This window comes from Diadema antillarum, unplaced genomic scaffold (assembly GCF_040938485.1).
Source record: "Diadema antillarum isolate AM-2024a unplaced genomic scaffold, OU_Dant_1.0 seq00000130_RagTag, whole genome shotgun sequence".
Taxonomy (NCBI): Eukaryota; Metazoa; Echinodermata; class Echinoidea; order Diadematoida; family Diadematidae; genus Diadema; species Diadema antillarum.
The window spans coordinates 620,651-642,735 of NW_027271208.1; the positions used below are offsets into that span (position 1 = coordinate 620,651).

Below are 22,085 nucleotides of genomic sequence, written 5' to 3' on the forward strand. Positions count from 1 at the left end.
TTTTTACTGCAACACCGTCCTTTTCTTCTGTGCAATATCAATATCACTTTCCGGTTTACTTTTTATATGTTTGATTGACGCTGTATCAAAATTACTTTGAAGGGGGTATAGAGAAACTACTCTTCAATTTCTCAGTGTTTTTTGATACATTCATTTATATTGAGGGAGAGCGAGAGAGAGAGAGAGAGAGGGGGGGGGGGTGAGAATTACAAAACAGCATATCCAGAAGCATGCACGCATCCCCTATAAGCTCTTAACATTTTATGTTTCAAAACTTTTTTTTTCACCAAGAATCAAATGGTGCCCATGAAACAACATTTATTAGGCTGAAGTTTCTTAACCCTCTAGAGAGTTTATCTTTTTTAAGCGAAGTGAACATGGTACAGTTGCCTTTCTTTCTTCTTTCCGTTTTTAAGTTTGGTGTTTATTACAAATATCAGCAAAAATTTAGCATCTTTATTCTCACTGCTAATTTGTGTTCTTCCATTATGGTATATGCACGCGTTCAACCTTATAGGAACCTACTAGCATGGACAAGCATTGCTTTTAGTTAGTTCCATCATATTTCACACTTTTACCTGACGGACCTGTACTTTTACCGTCATTTACTCACAGATAGCCTTGTGTTGTCGATTCGTTTGATATCATTGCATTTAGTTTGTAGCAATACGTTTTTTCTTGTATTATGTTGAATTATAATCTGATGATTTAGGTGCTGTCCAGTGATATGTATTGTATTTGATTTTATTGTGAAATGTGAGAATGAATTAAATTAAATCAAATCAAATTGAATTGAATTGAATTGATCGCCTTCTTTACTTCTCGGATCTGTTCAAATCCCTCACTAGCTCCGTCAGGGGGCTGCAAAGATAGCAAAATACCTCAGCATCCCCTAGATACGAATAAGGATTCAGCGAAAAACAGTGTTTGTTTCTTGATATCATACTATCTGTATTTTCAAAGTGTCTCTTTAGCCCCACTCAAGTGAAATTGGAAAAGCCGAAGTAAGCGACCAAATCAGGGGATAACTGATAAAATAAAAACTAAATGCAAAAAAAAAAAGACGTTTAAAGAGGCAAGGTATCATTCTTTTCAGTATTGACACAAAAACCGAAACAGCAAAAGTACATTTCATCTCGAAATATGGAGCATTCTTTTTTTTTTTCAACTCATCTCAATAATGTTTATCATTGGGGCATGGCCGCATCTTTATCTTTAATGAATACAAAATATTACATATTGCTCCTTTTTAAAGATAAGGTTCTGTTGACATAGCGGTTTGTGAAAAGCAAAAAAAAAAAAAATAAAATAACGGAAGCGTGCAACATCTGCAAAAATTTTCTCTCCGTGCAATTTGGCCAGCTCATTTCAAAAACAACAATACGGGTCAAAATGAGTGTGAAGTGTGTTACGGTCATTTTCATCGCACTCTATATACCAGACTTGGATTTTTTCTCTTGTTTTTGTTTATACAGTCCTCATCACCTACAAAACGGCAAACTTCGATAAAGACCGGCTCATTTCCGTGACGTGGACAATGCATTTTGGTGTTACTGGAATATCAGCATGAAACAGTTTTGTCACCTTTTCTTATACTGTCAGCCGTACGCAACGGTGATTCAAATCATATCAGTTCATTAATATGTCTTTAGGGCTTTTCCTTGTCCAACAAAATATGCCAAACTAAATATATACGGCTCGCTCATTATTGCACACAGCTGTTACCATGGAGACGATACAATTTGGCACGAACATGACCTCAAAATACTTCAGATATTGAGTTTATTATCCTAAATGGCCACACTCTATATGAACTGAACACTGAAAGTTTCTGGCTGTTTATCAAGAAAGAATCACAGTCATCCCACGAGACCGACACCCACGAATCATACAGCCCACGAGTTCCGATCGACTTTGGGGAAAAGGTCCATGAGTCATACGCCCACGAGTCTACAGCCCATGAGTTATATAGGTAACAACAGCCCAAGAGTTCGATATTACAACACTACGGGGCTTTCAATGTGTCGGTCTCTATATAGGGTCTTGTTTGCCTTAGTGTCGGGCTGTATGACTCGTGAGCTGTATAACTCGTGGGCTGTATATAGGCTGTATGACTCGTGGCAGTCGTGGGCTGTACTATGATTCGTGGGTGTCGCACTCGTGACGTGCACCTAAAGAATAGACACTTTTCTCATAAACTGTACTTAATCATAATGTTGTCATAGCAATTGATTACCTTATTACTGTGATATTCATGATACGTATGCATGGCTCTTTAACATTGACTGGAGCAATACTGCATGTAAGCAACATATAATTCTACGCAATACACCCATCAAGATATTTAGATCACACTCCGAGGCAATATGATAACGAAAATATTGCATTTTCCACACATTATTTACTGCTCCGTAGGATATTGTTATGGTATAAAACATGGCTGCATATCACATGGTGCCCTTTCACAATTCACTGATTCAGGGGAAAAGGGAACGTGTAGGCCTAATTACTTTTAAATGCTGCAGATCTAAGGTACCCCGGAAGTTGTATCATGTGCGATACAATATAGGGCTCACATCCATTCTGTAAACATAATGGAATGTCCCTGACCGCTTCACAAAATCGTACCAAAGATACTTACATAAATGAAAAAAAAAAATAGAAATGCAGTTTGGCATAAAACTGAATAGCTGCAGATATTGAGTATGAATTTCTCTACAAACTGCATTTTGGTTGGAAGATGAAAGCTTTTGTCATGGAATTTGGAAGGGACTATATGTATTTGATTGGGTGCATGTACAGAAAAAGGTGACTTTTTGAGTGGAAAAAACTCGTAGTCTGGCTTTGCGAACCCTTGGACAGAGTTTGAGCTGAAGACACCCCCCCCCCCTTGGAAATTTGATGGATGAAAGGGTATATCTCACTTTTTGTCCCCGCCAAACGAGTTCGAGCAGGGGACTATGAAACGGGCTCCGTACGTGTGTGTGTCTGTGTGTCCGTCTGTCATGGGCGTAAATCCCGGGGGGATGGGGGGATATATCCCCCCCTGAAATGGAGGAGGGGGGGGGGTGGCCTGTACAATCATCCCCCCCCCCCTGAATTTTGAAAAAAAATGGAGGAAGCAGAAATGTGATTGTATCAATTTTGGCATATTGCATGACGTTTGTACGCCGGCCTTCAGACAGGTAACAGTGCTGAACAGTATTCTATCTTGTAGGAAATTGAATGCATAATTTTCTCAAGCGCTCGCTCGCTTCGCTCGCTCGCTCGCGAAGAAAGTAACATAGACATACACTGTGAGGTATGGCTCAGACGTTGACAACGTCAAATAGTATAGGCCTACATATACATGTAAACATGCTATGACGCGAGTAACCTGGGACCATCTGCAAAATATGTACGAAAACAAAAAAACAATAACAAAACTATATTGCCATAATTGAACCCAATCCATTTCCTGAATCATTCATGAGAAACGACAGTGACTGATGACTCAGTCAAGATACATCTATGGGCATACCCAGGGAAGATCAGGGGCGTCGAATCTATTTCGGGGGGGGGGGGGGGGGGGGGGCAAAGGTGCATTTGCCCCGCCCCTACGAAAGTGTTTAGGCAGACAAATCATGTATCCCCCAAGCAATTCCCGAGATGAGGACAAATCTCGAACTTTCTTAATGGAAAATTGTCCAAATACCGCCAGAACTATGCACCAAATCGTTGAATTGCAATCATAAACATGCAAAAGCTCCGCTATACTGGATCCCTTTCGATAAGTACACTGTTGAGATTGACGAATATTTCCCTAATTTGTCAAAGAGTGTGCAGCAGATCTTTCACTTAACAAAAGCTCCCTCATATGCAGAGGCGTCGATGGGGGGGGGGGGGATGGTTCCCCCATAAAAGTGGGACAAACAAAAGCGCAAAAATATAGCTAAAAACGGCAGTTTTTGGGGTGTAAAATGTCAAAATTTTAAAGCTCGCTTGCTCCGCTCGCTCGCATTTAATCGCTATGCCATTATCCTGATGTTCCTGCCAGTGATTGACAGCAGTTGCGCCCGGTGCGCCCCCCCCCCTTAATCTCCAAAGCGAAAAATATAGTTACAAACGGCAGTTTTTGGACTGTAAGATGTCAAAATTTTGAAGCTCGCTCGCATTCAATCATTATGCCACTCTCCTGATGTTGCTGCCAGTAATTGCCAGCAGTTTTCGCCCGGTGCTCCCCCCTTAATTTCCAAAGCGAAAAATATATCTATAAACGGCAGTTTTTGGACTGTAAGATGTCAAAATATTGAAGCTCGCTCGCGTTTAATCATTATGCCTTTCTCCTGATGTTGCTACCAGTAATTGTCAGCAGTTTTCGCCCGGTGCTCCCCCCTTAATCTCCAAAGCGAAAAATATAGATACAAACGGCAGTTTTTGGACTGTAAGATGTCAAAATTTTCAAGCTCGCTCGCTTCGCTCGCTCGCATTTTATCATTATGCCATTCTCCTGATGTTGCTGCCAGTAATTGCCAGCAGTTTTCGCCCGGTGCTCCCCCCTTAATCTCCAAAGCGAAAAACATAGCTAATAACGGCAGTTTTGGGACTGTAAGATGTCAAAATTTTCAAGCTCGCTCGCTCGCATTTTATCATTTTGATGCCATTCTCCTGATGTTGCTGCCAGTAATTGCCAGCAGTTTTCGCCCGGTGCTCCCCCCTTAATTTCCAAAGCGAAAAAATACAGCCACAAACGACAGTTTTTGGGACTGTAAAATGTCAAAATTTTCAAGCTCACTCGCTTCGCTCGCCCGTGTTTAGTCGTTATGCCATTCTCCTAATGTTGCTGCCAGTAACTGCCAGCAGTTGCGCCCGGTGCGCCCCCCTTAATTTCCAAAGCGAAAAAATACAGCCAAAAACGGCAGTTTTTGACTGTATAAGGTGTCAAAATTTTCAAGCTCGCTCGCTTCGCTCGCTCGCATTTAATTGTTATGCAATTCTCTTGATGTTGCTGTCAGTAATTGCCAGCAGTTGCACCCGGTGCGCCCCCTTAATTTCCAAAGCGGAAAAATACATTCACAAACTGCAGTTTTGGGACTGTAAAATGTCAAAATTTTCAAGCTCGCTTGTAACAGCTTGTCAGAAATATATCACTCTCCTCCCACTTTATATTTCATGCATAAGAGTGGGACATTCGATCCCTGTAAAGTGTACGTGTGTGTGTGTGTGGGGGGGGGGGGCGGGGGTGGGATGGGGTTACCAAGCTTCTCTTCCCCCCCCCCCTCAAGGCTACGCCGGTCCGGTTATGGGCTTGTAATCGTGGTGATGGTGACTATCGCCGATCATCCCCCCACTCCTCAGTACGGATTTACGCCGTTGCCGTCTGTCCGTCCGTCCGTCTGTACGTCCGTGTGTGATCAAAATGTTCAATTTGCTACTTCTCTGTCATTTATGAGCCAATTTTGATTCTGTTTGCTTTATATGATAGCACTACATGGGAGCTTTGAAAATCTACACAAAATTTCAGTTGTGACCTTTGACCTTGACCTTTGACCTATATTGTACATTTTGCTTCAAAATGCTACTCCTTTGCCATTTCTAACCCGATTTTGATTCCGTTTGCTTTATGTGATGGCACTAGGTGAGGGCTTCAAAACTTCTACACAGAATTTTGACCTTTGACTTCTTTGACCTTTGACCTTGATTTTTGACCTATATTGTACATTGGCTACAAAATGCTACTCCTTCGCCATTTCTAACCCGATTTCGATTCCGTTTGCTCTATGTGATAGCACTAGGTGAGGGCTTCAAAATTTCTACACAGAATTTTGACCTTTGACTTCTTTGACCTTTGACCTTGATTTTTGACCTATATTGTACATTTTGCTACTCCTTCGCCATTTATGACCCGATTTCAATTCCGTTTGCTTTAAGTGATGACACTAGGTGATGGCTTCAAAACTGCTACACGGAATTTTGACCTTTGACTTCTTTGACCTCTGACCTTGATTTTTGACCTGTATTGTACATTTTGCTACCAAATGCTACTCCTTCGCCATTTCTAACCCGATTTCGATTCCGTTTGCTTTATGTGATGGCACTAGGTTAGGGCTTCAAAACTTCTACACAGAATTTTGACCTTTGACTTCTTTGACCTTTGACCTTGATTTTTGACCTATATTGTACATTGGCTACAAAATGCTACTCCTTCGCCATTTCTAACCCGATTTCGATTCCATTTACTTTATGTGATGGCACTAGGTGAGGGCTTCAAAACTTCTACACAGAATTTTGACCTTTGACTTCTTTGACTTTTGACTTTTTTACCTATATTGTACATTTTGCTACTAAATACTACTTCCAGCGGGGACATATATTACGCACCGCGTAATTTCTACTTTTCCTTATTCACGTTAGTGAAGGTGAAACATTTCATTTCTCCCAGCTATTTTACAGAATTTTTTGAATTTTGAATCTTAACACACGTCTACTGTACATGGGGAGATATTTACCCTTGTGAGCCCTATACTTGCTCTTTTGAAAATTTTTAAGTTAAAAGAGTTTGTTTTGTGAGTAGAGTTCTGTGGGGTAGACGCGAGACCGAGTGGCGCCTCTCTGTCTCTCGCGTCCACCCGGGGGGTACTCATGAAGCATTTGTCCGACAAATCTGTCGGACAAACTTGCTCTCAGCCAATCAGATGCAAGGATTTCTGTAGCTTGTAACAGTTTGTCAGAAAAATGCCCGACCAAAACGCTTCATGAAATGCCCTCCTGGGGGGCGTTTCATGAAGGAACTTGTCGGATAAAATGTTCGACAAGTCAATTATATCCGACAAGTTCAGAGAAATCAGCCAATCAGAATAAAGAATTTCTCAAAACTTGTCGGATATAATTGACTTGTCAGATATTTTATCCGACAAGTTCCTTCATGAAAAAAAAAATGGTCCCCTGGTCTCTCGCAGTTAGTCTCTTTTTCAGCCACGAGGCCGTGGCAAAAGGCTAGAGAAGCGAACACATGCCATCAGCATGCACGTACCAGAACTTAATATTTGCCCTAACCGTATAACAGCAGACACATAGCGCGCATAAAAATATTTGTGAAATAATTGAGAAATTAATCATATGTAAAATAATGATATTACGTAGATGAGGGCGCAAATATTCATATCTAAATGACGCGTCTCAAATACAACAACTCTAACAACAATTCTAACAACAACAACAACAACAACAACAACGACGACGACAACAACAGGGTCTATGACACAGTGAAGGTTGTTGTTGTTGTTGTTGTTGTTTTGTGTTTAGTGGCGTTTTCCATTCTCTTTAGAATATTTACGCCAAACACTTATCTGTAAATTTCTTTTGCTTTTATCATTTTTTTTTTCAAAAAAGAATATTGTAATGAGTATCCTTGGTCAGCTGTCGGTACGTCTATTTGCCTGCTTTAAATATCATATCTTCTGGCCAATCCGGCTCATTGTCTCGAGCAGACTTCTCAGCCGTTTAAATGGCCTAGGCCCCTCCGATATGCAGGCAGTAGAGTCCGATGCTTACCAGCACAGGAACCTCAATTGGTCCGATACAGAGCCAAACAAAACAAACAAGCAATATCAATAAATTACAAATATATGTAATAATCACATATACATTCTTTAGTAAAGTAAGCAATCTCTGGGCTGTGGTGCGCATGAAATGCCTCTTCAGAGTACCTCGAGGCAGAGTTAGTGCAAACTATGTACACTCATAACATGCATGAAAGTTTATCTAAAATCGTTGTGATCTTTTAACATATAACACAAGAGCTTTTTGGTATACTGGGTTAGTTGAAATTAGTAAGCTTTGAATGCTGTTCTCATGAATTTTTGTTTCAACTAACATCATAGCTCTGGGTATGATATATCTGGGGCAGAACATAAGAAAATGATCAACTGTTTCTGGGACGTTACAATATTCACACATACCCGACACATGTTGGTTTATTTGAAACAAATTGTCATTTAAACCTAAGTTCCCCATCCTGAGGCGATGTAGGATTGTCTCAGCTCTTGTGTCATTCAAAGTGCATAAATAGGTCTGAGAAACCTTTCGTTGAACAAATTTCAGGGGGGAGTTTGTCTCCTCCCATTTAATTTGCCATTTTGTCATATAACACCTTTTCAATTTTTTATTAAATTCATATTTATTCAACTTGTTATTCACTTGTATGGAAACATTTTGTAAAGCCTTTTTTGCTGCTTTATCTGCCACTTCATTTCCTGTTATTCCACAGTGTCCAGGAATCCATTCCAAACTCACTAATATTCCCTTAAAGTATAGATTAGTACAGAAACTTAGAATTTCTGTAACAAAACTTTCTTCTCTTTGAGATCGAATGGCTTCAAGGGCACTGAGTGAGTCACTAAAATAACTACTCCTGTTTGAAGTGGTGGTAGTTGATCAATCCAATACAAAGCTAACGTGATAGCCGCCAATTCGGCTCTATAAACAGATGTTTGGTTCTGCATTCTTTTACTCTGAACATATTTATACACTGGCACATAAAATGAAGAGGCTACCTTGCCTTCAAGTGATTTGGAGCCATCTGTATATACATGTAAATAGTTTTGCCATTTGGTATACATCACTTCTAAGGAGGCCTGTTTTTGGAAGGCTGTGTTGTCAGTCTTTGACACACACTCTTTTAATTGTGTCGATACACACGGAGGTTTCCACATCCAGATAGGCACGTTGGGAGGTTTTACACACAATTCAACATGAAGTGGATCTAAAAATTCAAATGAGTTTTGAGTCCTTTGTCCGAAAGGTTCTTTTGAAGCAGTGTTTTTACAAAATTCAAATTGCCAACAATTCTTAAGCCCTTCTTTCATAGGATGATTGGGAGTATTCTCAATACGTGCTTTCAGTCTAGCCGAGAGCATCTCTCGACGTAACTCTAGGGGCATTTCTCCGAATTCCACTTGGAGGGTTCTTAGGGCTGTCCCTTTTTTTGCGTTTGCACAAATAGTTAAAGCCTGATATTGTATGGAGTTTAAAACATTCTTGACACTCATAGTAGCAGAATCATAAGCCTCACAAGCATAATCTATTATGGAGCGTATTAAAGATCTGTATACGCCTAACAATTCTTGTATGCTTTGACAAAAATTTGTATGAGCTAAAACTTTCAGTATATTCAACCTTTTCTTACATCGCAGAACTACGTCTTGCAAGTGTGGTCTCCAAGTCATCCTCCTATCAAATATCACTCCTAAATATCTATATTGAGGAGCAAATTTCAGCTCATTTTTCTCCAACAATAGACGAACGCGCTCATCTTTGTTTCCACGAGAGAAAAGAGCAGAAGTGGTCTTCAACGGTGATATTTTCAGTCCCCGTGAAGTGAACCATTCATTCAAAACGTCTAAGTATGTTTGAATTTGAACAGTCATTTCTCTAATATCATTTCCTGATGTCCAGATAACGCAATCATCTGCATATAACAAATTATAAACATTATTCGTTCTGCTTACAGGTACATAAGAAATAATTAGATTAAACAATATAGGGCTCAAAATACTGCCCTGCGGGAGACCGTTTTTCATATGAAAAATATCAGATTTCTCGTTTCCTATTTTGACCTGGCAAGTGCGATATAATAGAAAGTTCTTTATAAACTGTAAAATATTTCCTCCTAAACCCAAATGACTGAGTTTTACTATGAGTCCTTTTGTCCAGAGTGTATCATACGCCTTCTCCAGGTCAATGAACACTGCTAGAGACTTCACACCAGTTTCTAAATTCTTCATTATTTCATTTTCCAAATGTACGATATTATCAAGAGTGCAACGGCCTTTTCTAAAGCCATGTTGAAAATTTGCGAGCAGATCGTGTTTTTTAATAAAATATTGCAATCTGTTTTTCACCAGCGTTTCCATTATTTTCATGAAACATGATGTCAACGCTATCGGGCGGTAAGAGCACAAATGATGCGGGTCCCTACCCTGCTTGAGGAGAGGAATCAAAATCGAGTGTTTGCATGCTTCTGGAATATCTCCAGTATCCCATATTTGGTTGTACAATTTCAGTAATATCTCCTTTTTTGACTCTGGTAAATGTTTATACACTTCATATCCTATCTTATCTTCTCCCGGTGCTGAAGCCTTTTTATCTTGCAGAACTCTTTCCAATTCACTCATCACAAAAGGCTCGTTTAAGGCCAGTTGCAAGCCTTCCTTCTCCTGAACCTGGATCACATTAAATTCTTCCTCTATCTCTTTATAAATTTTACTTTCTGTATTCCCTTTCCCTGTATACTTCAAATATCTTACAAATTCATTTGCTTTGTCTTTATCATCAACAATAATACGTTCACCTACATATAACACAGACATGCTATGGGTTTTATTCCGAGGACTACCGTTCATACTCTTAATGAATTTCCACAACGCCGAAACAGACGTGGATCGATTCAGACTTGCACAAAAGGCTTGCCAAAATCTGGTTCTTGCCTGTCGTATCGTTCGCTGCGTTTCTGCTTTCTTCTTTTTGTACCTGTACAAATTTTCCTTAGACCAACACCTAGAGAGTCTATTTTTCAATCTATTCCTTTCTTTAATTTTCAAAGAACATTCTTTTGTCCACCAAGGCTGTGACTTTTGGTGTCTATTTTTTCTTCTTTTAACTCCAACTGTATCTTCAAGTACCTCTGTAATGTGTGACATAAACATCTCATAAAACATTTTAGTATCCACGTTAATATTATCTATATTCATAACATTCTCACACAATTGAGCAAATTTTTGCCAATTCATATTTTTTAGATTCCAACCATTGCTTCCATTACTCATTTCTCGGAGGAGAGACTTTCCTCCCAAACGCAACTCAATACAAACAGGAAAATGATCGCTGCCTAGTTTGTCCGGCTTAACATTCCAAGTGCACTTACTTGCTAACTGAGATGAAATCAGAGACAGATCCAAACAAGATATTTTTCCTGAATGGGGGTCAAGTCTCGTGCCAGATCCGTCATTTAATATGACTAGATCATTTTGTAAAACAAATTCCTCAATCAATTTACCATTTCTATCCAGTTTATCATCACTACCCCAAAGGGGGTTATGAGAATTAAAATCACCTACAATCAATAATTTTGCAGGATCTTTAGCTTTACTTATAAATAAATCTACAGCCTCACAGCGTATCTCTCTGCAAGGGTTATAATAATTAACTACTGTGAGGAAAAACTTACCCCCAAAAATATCAATCACTTGCAATTCAACTTCAGACTCGCCGCCTTTATAATCGTAATATACAGAGTCATGTACATAGAAACAACACCCTCCTCTACTTTGTGTTGTTCTATTTTTAAACAAACAAGTATAATTTGGAATCTGCAAAACATTATCACTGTTAAACCATGTCTCCTGTACACATATCAAATGTACAATATCAGATTTATTTGTACTTAAAAATTGTATCAATTCTTGTCCGTGTCCACTCATTCCCTGAGCATTCCATTGGAGAACGAGGAAGACCGACATATATAAACTAGCAAGTTCCCCCAACATCATAGCTGTCTTGTCCAAGAAGTTTACCGGCTGCTGCATTTATCAGGAGGCGAATTTCATCCTCTGATTTGTCTTTCATGAGATTCATGATCAAAATAACTATGAAATTGATGAGCTCATTGTCTGTAGCCTGAGCTACAAAGTTTACACCTAACCTGTTTTGGGCAGGTCCCTCTCTTTCTTGGGGTAGCTTTTGCATGATTTGCTGGGGCTGAGCTTGGTTTTTGCTTTGGTTGGGAATCAACGAAAAGGACCGTGTAGCTTTTGATGGGGGTTGTTAACTTCAGCTGAATGTGGGGTATGACTCACGGGTTGGCTTGCCCGAGGGGTACCATGCTTCATTTCTTCAGGGCTCTCTTTAGTTTCTAGCTGTTTCTTTCACTGCAGGCTGAGGTATGGGTCGTGTCTCTACTGCAACATTCGGCCTTTGCTCATGTTCTTGCCATTTGCGAGTGGCCTGTGCGTAGGTTAAGTTGTTCATTACTTTAAATTTTTGTATCTCTTTAGCCTTTTCCACCTCTCGGCATCCGCTGTATGCAGCCGAGTGGTTTTCTCCGCAATTAATGCATTTTGGAGTGTCTTTCTGTGGACATTCCTCAAAGGTATGCGGGTCGCCGCATCTCACACATCTTTGTTTTGCCTTACAATTTGCAACTGCATGCCCAAACCTTTGACAGTGGAAGCACCTGAGTACAGGGGGTATGTATTGTTTAACCTGGAATTTCTGGAAGTACAAATCAATGTCTTGGGGTAATGTGGTTGCTTCAAAAAAATAGTATGACACTGCGTGTCGGGGTGAGCTTCATTTGCTCGTTTCCTGAGTTGTTTTGATTTTTCTTTTGTTCCTTTCTCATTATTCTTTTCACATGAGACACCTTTTGCTTTTTCAATTCCATCTGAATTTCTGTCTCAGACATTTCCGTGGGGATCCCAGATATTACTCCTTTAATGGAGTACATCTGATCTTGCACCTTTACTGGCATTGTACCAATAGATTAAAGTTCCATCAGTTTTCTGTACTGTTTCTCGTTTCTACATTTCACCATAATGCCATTTCGAGTAGACTTAACAAACTCTGGTGGGGATCCACAGCAAGTATGGATGGCTTTGGCTACCGTAGCCAAGCTTGTGTTTTTTAGGGACCTTTTCTTGTCTATTGGACATATGTACAATCTCAGATCAGGTGGTTTAGATCGGGGGGTACCAAACTTTTCATTACCATTCAAAGATTTATCATGATGGTCATCCTCCGAAGAGGAGTCTACTCTTGTCGCAAGGTCCTCAACATCAACACTTCCTTCGCGTATTTTCCTCTTTTTCCGACGGACTTGTCTATCAGACACAACAGTTTGAAATTCGTCATCAGGTGTCGCAGTACCCACTTCCGAATCCATAAATGGATCCGGGGGGTTTGCGGCGGCCATATTGGCGCTACTCGATAGGGCGGGAGATTCAAAATCTATGTGTAAATCTATACTAGCTGTAATAGGTCTATACTAGAATCATTAGTTGTGCAAAATGGGGTGCAAATGAAGCCCAGAATGATTGCTTACCTCTGAGTGATTCTATCCACAGTCATGAATCCATTTAGCCACAAAAATGGAAAAACAACGAGAGACCAACAACCAGCAACCACCCTGTCCTACGCTCCCTCTCCTGCTGAAGGAGTGGTGCATGTAGTAGTCTTGGCGCAGACTCCTTTACGACCAACAAGGGTTTGTGACTGCTCACGTACCGCTACGTGTTTTACCATACGTACGCCTAGCCAGTAGCCTAGCCTGCAAACCAAAGAAAAGCGTCTTTGCATAGCTAGCTTCGTACCACGTTACCGAGCCGATCCTCATGCCTTTCGTGAAGTGGAGGAAAGAAAGTGGCGTGTAGATAGTTACACAATGGTGCATTTGACAGCAGCACGATTGCTTCGTAACAGGGGCCCGGACCGTTACTGGAAAAGGAAGTTCATACTTGATCAATCAACGGTAATTGCTCCCATACTTCTCGCAATTTTCAAGGTTTTAGCCAATCGAAGTAGAGAGAAACATCATTGTGTAGTCCCACTCGTACTCTCCTGTGTTGTAACATTTTTTTTTTTTTTTTTTTTTTTTTTTTTGAGTTTACACGTGTAACATTGCTAATCAGTCAAGTTGTGGGTGCACGTGGGGGTGGGGAGGGGCCGGGGGCAATCCGGGGTTTACGTCCTCATAGAATTGTTGATACTGTATTGTAGTCTTCATCAAAGCTGTATTCGAAACTAGGCTGCGTAGGCATGTGCGTTGCCTTGTAATCAGGTAATGTTAAATGATCTAGGCCTAGAAATCTAATGATATGATGCAGTGATGACTGATGTAAAAAATATTTAGGCATAGAGGTCTAGACCTAGAAGTACTGTCTAGTAGATCTAGCGTTAGTCTATATTTATAGCTAACGTTAGATCTAGATATCTAGATCTATAGAAATCCTATCTAGATTTCTAGTATGAATAAAATGAGTGTGTAGATTTAATTATGTCAAAACATATTTTAAGTTAAATTTAACCCTGGTGCATTCCTTCACTGTCTACACTTTTGGAACGTCCTGGATTGAATAGCTTATTACACAACTGTACATATATATATGTATCTAAGTTTACAGTTCCCCGTGCTAAACTTGTACATATTCAGACTGGTCCTGTAGTCTTGAAAATACAGTTTTCTTTGTTCATCTTCTCAAGTGCTTCGATTCACAATCTGAATCAGGGTTACATCCTCGATGCTTTATGTACGGTATACAGCTAAGCGATGATCAGCTAGCGTGTGCATATTTAGTTCCAAATCACATAGATTTCACACAAACAAAGTGTAGAAATTTCATAGTGGCTAGCATACATACTGCTGTAGTATTAACTAATAGACCAAGTCAAGAAAAAAAAACCCCATCAATTTGGACAGTGAAAAACTGAGGAACCAAATTATACCCATGGTGATTTATGCATTTATTCTACATCCTTTGTGAATTAAAACTATTAAAAAAAAAATCTTTAAAGCTTAATTTCATGTCAGAATACCACCACATACAGCTGTACAAGAATCTTGATGCAAACCTTCACAGCTGGAATGCTTTGGGCTGGTCGCAGTTCTTCTTCTTGTGTGTGTGTGTGTGATAATGTGTGTACATGTACTGACTGTACCTTTTCATGTGCTTGATGTTTGTTGACATCCTTGTGATTGGTATGTTAATAAGGTGTTGAGTCTCAAGAATAAAGAAGGGACATTGATATGATTATGAAAATGCATCAGATAATGATCATTTACATGGAGTTTGTGACACTGCACTGTACAAATGACATTGATAGTGTAGTAATGTAGAGTGTACAATGCCAATGTCAAGCTGACGTACAATTGTAATTCTCACTTAGACTTAAGCTCTACAAATTAGTTTGTCATGTTAATAGAATGCAATGTTTAAATAAACTGTCACAATGTGTACACAAATATATCTCTATTGAAGAAAAAGGACGACTCCTATTACCTCTGCCAAGGAAGGAGGTTATGTTTTCATTGGTGTTGGTTTGTTTGCTTGTGTGTCTGTGTGCAAAATAGCTCAAAAAGTTATTGACAGATTTGGATGAAACTTGCAGGAAAACTTGATAATGACACAAGGAACAGATTAATGAATTTTGGTAGTGATTTTGGGAAGTTTTATTGATTTTTAAAGGATTTTTTAATCTTTTGGCTGATAGAGTCAATGAACTTGGGAGTTCAGGCTACCTGGTATGTGTATTTGAGGTTTGCAAACGTGCTATGAAGTGCATGCTGTGCTGGGGAAAGGCGCTACGCAGCTTGAAGAGCTCTGATGACGTAAACAAAAGGCTTCTATGCTGGGAAATTGGATGATCAGCATGTGTTTATGGGTGGAAATCAGCTGCTTGGCAGAGGTTGGCACTCTCAGAGTGCTTTTCTAGTTTACAGGCTTTTTTTTTCTCTCTCTCAAAACTGGTAGCAACCATGCAGTAGAAAGGTCTACATGTACAACCTGTACATTCTGCTCTACCGTGTTCAAGGGAATTGTTACGACAATGATGCCAGATATACATTGTATGTGAAATTGTTTTATTGTGGGTACAGGGGTTTTACTTTGGTGCCATTATTTTGATGTTTTGTATTGAAGGCAATGGAAGAACAGTGTGCTTGTATGAAGCTTCACATTTCATGTGTTTCGATTAGCATTCGTAATTAGCCTTTGATGTGAAAAAGCATGGCATTGCCCCATTGCCTTTCACACCTCAAAGTGAGGACAATTCCTTGGTCTCATCAACTTTGACAGAAGTATTATAGTAAGAATAACTGTAATGACACTGTAGCCAAAGCTATAAAAAGAGCTCAGTGTTGAATATGTCGCTTTGTGTAAGGTTTTATTCACATGAGACACAAGTTTGTAGTTTAATCTGTAACTCTGGTAAAGCAATGCTGCAAGTGAGTGCATTCAAGTGGTAGTAATTCCTTGTAGCAAAGGTACAATAGATGCAGTTTTAATGTGTTCTTGGAATAAATGTTATGAGCCATTTATACTTCAAGAAAGTCATGTCACTCTTTTGTTTTTATGTGAAGTTGTTCAGCAGTTATTATTCACACTATCTACAACACCAGTATATGGGGATACCAGGATTTGCCCATTTGTGTAAATGTAGAAGATCTAATCAAAATGTTTCTTTTCTTTGTCTTCCTTTTTCATCTGTTGCTGCTGTCCAGAGATACTTTGGGAGACGCAGAAATTGTTACTCTGTAGCCCTGCGAGCTGTGAGGAGAGCCTGGCAGAATGCCACCAAGGGAAGGCGTAAGAAAAAGGGAGATATAAGAAGGGTAAGTGGAGGGCAAGCATAATAAACTTGGCTCCATCCTACACATTGATGTGCATCTACAACTTGCCTGTTATATAAGCAGAAAATGTGTCCTAGGGGTTGTAATATAAAATGAGTTTGTATTTATAATGCTAGAGCCATACCTGTCTTAGTGGCCACCTCCCCGTAGAGACCACTTGCTTAATGCGGTATCTTCAAACTTAGATTATTTGTCACAGTACAGTTCTATATTTTCAAGTTGGCTTGAGTGAATAGAGTGCCAAACTGGACACAATCAGAACAGAATTGTAGCAGTGTCATCAAGTTGAACATAAGATAAGAAAGTTCTGGAATTCAGAGGCTTTGCTGTGTCTTCACAAATCAGTGATATTCACCACAACCACATTGTTTGGTCTCAATTTTTGTCCAAACTTATTTCAACTTCTATCATTTCGTTCATCTGATTTTCCTCTAAAATTGAAGTCAACTTTCAACATTTTTAGATTTGGCAACCACCTATTTGTACATATGTGACCGTCCAGCTCAAAACCCACAAAACGTAGACCAAGATGAATTTCTGCTTAACAGTAAGCTCTAAGCTATAAAACGATACGTAGCTTGTTAAAATTGGACCATCCTAACACATTAAAATTAAAATGTGATTGAAATAAGGGAGAGAGAGAGAGAGGGAGTTAGGAGGTGCGGTTTCATAGAAAAGGGAGAAAAGAGGATCGAAAGATTGATTACCCTCACTTAGGCATGTTGTGCAGAAGTATCAATGAAACTCACAGTGAAAGCAGCATCTATCCCAAAAAGTATGGTCCAGAAAAACTGCTTGGTGGCTTTAAACAAAACTTAAACTGAGATATATCTCAGTTTAAGTTTTGTTTAAAGCCACCAAATTTTGACAGTTGGTAGAGAAGAGATAACTCTCCCAGGTAAGACAAACTTTAAACATTTGAGTTGGCCAGCCCAAATGACTATGTACATGTATTGTGGTTGATTACAGAGAATCCTAATCTGTAGCGTGACTTTTTGTGGATTTTGAGCCAGGCGGTCACATGATATTATGTACTCTGTCTTCCATTGGCAATGTTTCATTTTGTGTAGCAGCCACAGACTGCGAGTCTTGTCTGTTGACCTATCCACCCACCTCTCTACCAGTCCAACTTCGGAATTGCAGCAGCCTCAATACCTTCAAGTCTGAACTGAAGACTTATCTTTTCCAGCAACTTTGTGAATGATGTGTGACACTTTTTGGGAGCTGGGCGCCTTTGAATGTTTCTACAGATAAATGGCACCATACAAATGCTGTTTCATCATCATCGTCATCATCATCATCATCATCATCATCATCATCATCATCATCATCATCATCATCATCATTTCTAACTGCTACTATTCTTTCTGCCAGTGGTTCTTTGATACAAGTGTACCACATACTGACCCTTTTCACGGTCAAGTACTCTAAGTGAAGGAATGAGATTGAGGAAGAAAAAAAAAATACTTAAGGTGTTCGTAATGGGGTGTGACACTTGTGAGCACCGAGAGCATGATGCTGTTTGTTAACAAAGTTTTTCATGATGCTCTTCAGAAATCAGTCTCCAGATGAAATTTGTTGAAATCAGCACACATTACAAAACAGAGCTGCAGTCTCTAAAACTACAAGAGAGAACCAATAAGAAAAGAACAACATTCAAGGAAGACTTTGTTTTCTTTAAATATTTGATTTGATATCTGTGTTATCTTTGTCTCCCAACTATAGCTGTGGAATATGAGGATTGGTGCAGCTGCTCAAGAACATGGCATCAAATATGGAACATTTGTGGGAAACTTGGTGAAGGTTAGTAGTTATATGGAATATTTGTAAAATTACAGAATATACGAAACTAGTTGTTCTGTTTGTTTTTATTGAGATTTTTTCCTGTTGTTTATCAAGTTATTGTATGCTGTGACAATTTCTTCTTTTTTTCATCTGTAATCTTTGAACATTTTCATTTTGCTCCCGTGGGCAAAGATACTGATGGTATACTGATACAGGCAATGACCAATAAAGGAGGTAGGTTGCGTCAAAATAAAATCTATCGTAAAGCTCGAGTGAGTGTCAGACTTCACTGGCTCTTTGATGTTCCTTGAAGATGAAACAAAATTGTTGATCTTTAGAATACTCAAATGGCCTAGGATACTGTATGTTGTTTTCACAGTTGTATGTAGGCACCACTGCTGTTTGCAGCATTCTTGTGAAAATTCATGCAAATGGTCCATTTGGATCATTTTCAGATCCAATAGTGTACTGTGCAGAAATAATTAATTCAAGGACCCATCACATGCCAAGCTACCCAAGTACATTTATTGCAATACAATACTGAAGATGGAATGAGAATGTCGCGAACACAGCAAAAGAAGGAAAAGAATGTGAGTTAAAAAGGACTTGGACAATAGACTGGTTTAATAACATATTCAAATTTTATGCATGTTTTTCAGATGATAGTTGTTATCGACCACCTGAAAGCGTGCCTGAGGTTTGCTTTACATAGCAACAACTAATGCATGCAAAGGGATGCTGTATTAAAAAGCATGGTCTAGTCACAAATTATGATAACTGTTGTGATAATGAAACATTGTCTGAGACAAACCATTTTTTTGTGCATCCCCTGTCTGTCACAGTACAACATTCAGCTGGACAGGAAGGTGCTCTCACACTTGGCCATCTATGAACCCAAGACATTTCAGGTGAGTTGGCACACCTACCCCTCAGTCTTCACATGTATCTTGTAGGGAAGCTGAGTGATCTTTTGTTTGTAATTCTTCCATATTTCTGTAAAATACGTTTTGTATGAATATGTCTGATCAAAGTTGATTAGACTTATGCAAGGCTGACACGACTTTGAGAACAAAAGCAGTAAATATGTGGACATGTCAGCCATATTCGGGGGGGGGGGGGTGTGGAGGTGAGTCATGGAATAAAGTTACAATGCACAGAAAAGTGGACTTTCACTGCATTTGAAAGTTGAATGCTAGTCAGTGTCATTTTGTCATGCAGAAATTACATCATTAGTACTTTTGAAATGAAAACTCCATGTCAGGACAGTTTAACATACTTGTATCGAGAGTGTCTTTTATGTTCGTCATTAATATCTTTTATGTTCATCAATGGAAGCACTGATTTCTGTTTCATTTTTCAATTTTTGTACACCCCTTGAATATCACCTTTTTGCATATCACCTTTTAGTGTTTGGCAGAACTGGCAAAGAGAAAACACAGAGAGGGAATTCTGGCTGCCTTTGAGAGAAACCCAGAAGGCATCTTTACTCGCCTGACAACCCAAGACGATTTGTTGGAGGAGAGCATCAGGAAACTAAGGCTAGACTCCAAGGCGACATCCTCTTCTCCATCGGCTTCATCATGAATATTTTGATCCTGTGACCCAACGTCTTACCACAGGGCCAAGGAATTGTGTGTGGACATCGAACAAGACTTTCCCACTGTTTTCAATGATGTATCTTGGAAGTGGTGGAAGAGAGGATATCGTACGTTTTTAAGTACGTAGCTGGCACAAGCAAACTTTACTTGGCCTCCAGAAGGTGATGTTAGCGCTCTGGTCCCTAGAGCACAAAGACTTTGTTTTGATAACTCTCCTTGAAATTGTTATAACCAAACGGGTGCACTGAATGCATGTTATTAACGGTTTATACAGTGCTGATAACAATGACTTGTTTCACAGTGGTACAAATGTAGCAAAACACTCTCTTGTGCATGGTGGGGACCTTTCTGAGCAAAGCCTAGTCTTGATTCTGGACTCTTTTTATTACCGCTAATACCAGTATATCTTTATTTGAGCTGCTAAACCTGTACACATCAAATCAAGCGATGGTGTGATCCAAAAAACCCGAGAAAAAGTGTCCAGACAGATTGCTCTCAGCCCACAACAGAGGACAAAACTTCATGCACTTGTAATTCATGCATTTACTCCCTCAAACTATTCACGGAAAGTCATTAGCACAGAGCAATCGATATGGACTCCATTTTTTTCCCCATCAGTTCTTGGGATCACACCATCACTCGACTTAACACGTACAGGTTTGGCAGCTTGTATAAAGATATCATACAAAGAGTCCAGAATCTGGACCAGGCAAAGCTAATCCAGATCCATCTTTCCCAATATCTCTGGAATATCTGAAAAGTGTAGTTGAGTGATCGTCAAGATAAGGAATCATATGAAGAGTTGTACATCTGGGCAGACAAGGCTCCAAATGGGATTCACAGAGCATCTAACCCTCCCAGCACCACCATCTTAAAATGCCAGTGAGTTTGTGCATGAACATGCTGGCAGTAAGTTAATCAATTATCTGTGGCTAGTTCATGTATTGCAGAATATGTGTAATGGCATTGTTGAAGAAGTGTTATGTGTATTCGGATATACTTTACATGGCTACCAAATGCTACCAAAATACTTTTGAGCAAGTTACCATGGGACTGAAGACACAGGCCCCAATTCACAAAGGTGGTTTAAACCTGGTTAAAACCTAAACCATGGTACAAATTTAGACCATGGTCTAAAATAGGCATGAAATAGACATACCTTTGACATGCACGTATCAATGCGCGTTTGTTACTGGACGTCTGTTGGCATATGCAATCTGTCAATCGTATTTACGCGGAAGAAATTTGCATAAACCTTGGTTTAAATTTGTGCCACCTTTGTGAATTCAGGCCTTTATGTCCCCTCTGAAGGACTAGGCAGTGAAGGTAAATTGCCATGCAGAGGTGGCACAACTGTTGTTGCTAGCACAGGCAAGCCATGGACTTCATGACTGATGAGAGTGCAGTGTCATGCACTGAACCACAATGGCTCCTCAGTACAGTATAGGAATAATAAATGCTTTGATAAATGAATTGGTATGTCTTTGCAGTTTGCAAATTTGTGTCCCATCTTTTGTCATAATAATATTAACATGGGTTGTGAGCTGTGTGTCTGTGTAATATACATATGTACATATAAATACATGTACATACAAGTATTATATATATGTATATAATATACTATACAGTCCAACCTGTCTATAGCGGCCACCCAAGGGAGACGAAAAAAGTGGCCGTAATAGACAGGTGGCCGCTATACACAGGTTATCCAACTTTGTGTGCATTGCCTACATGTACATGTATCATCGTTGTATACATCTATAGGTCTAAGTACTTACATGTACCTGTATGTGTGTACGTATGCACACATGTGTTTCATGCATTGAACAGTGCTGGTGTTTATGAAATTGTTGCACAGTAGCATGTGTACAGTCGTGATGAAAGCTTAACACTAGTGCAGTATTATGACTGAATGAGTGATGAATGCAGCAGTTGCCCAGGAATGACTGGCACAACTACAAAGCAGAAAAACACGCTGAATTACTGGCTCGGCTACGGCTCCATTGGGTCTGTGGCCGTCCTAGACAGGTTAAAATCTACCGCGGGAAACAAACAGGTGGCTGCTATACACAGGGGGTGGTATTCTGAAAATCTTCCTAAGCTTCTTCCTAAGTTTCTTCTTAAGTCAGAAACTTAGGAAGTGCCGAGGAAAGACAAAATTGGTATTCTGAAATTTCTTCCTAGGCACTTCTTAATGCAAATTAGGCCATCCTTATCCCGGTCCACGTCCTTTTGCTAAGCCAGTACGAAATGCTGTATCATAAAAGGAACTAACCAATGGCAATTGCATATTACTATGACGTAGGGTCAAATACACGAGT

General features: G+C 39.6%; 1 protein-coding gene across 1 annotated transcript; it reads left to right on the plus strand.

Annotated features, from left to right (window-relative positions):
• The first annotated feature begins 13,417 nt into the window (after nucleotides 1-13,417).
• Nucleotides 13,418-19,750, plus strand: LOC139727411 (large ribosomal subunit protein bL20m-like). Its single transcript, XM_071638365.1, has 5 exons — nucleotides 13,418-13,504; nucleotides 16,253-16,363; nucleotides 18,107-18,184; nucleotides 19,009-19,074; nucleotides 19,574-19,750. Exons 1-5 carry the CDS (start codon nucleotides 13,418-13,420, stop codon nucleotides 19,748-19,750), a joined length of 519 nt encoding a protein of 172 aa, XP_071494466.1.
• Nucleotides 19,751-22,085: the final 2,335 nt, after the last annotated feature.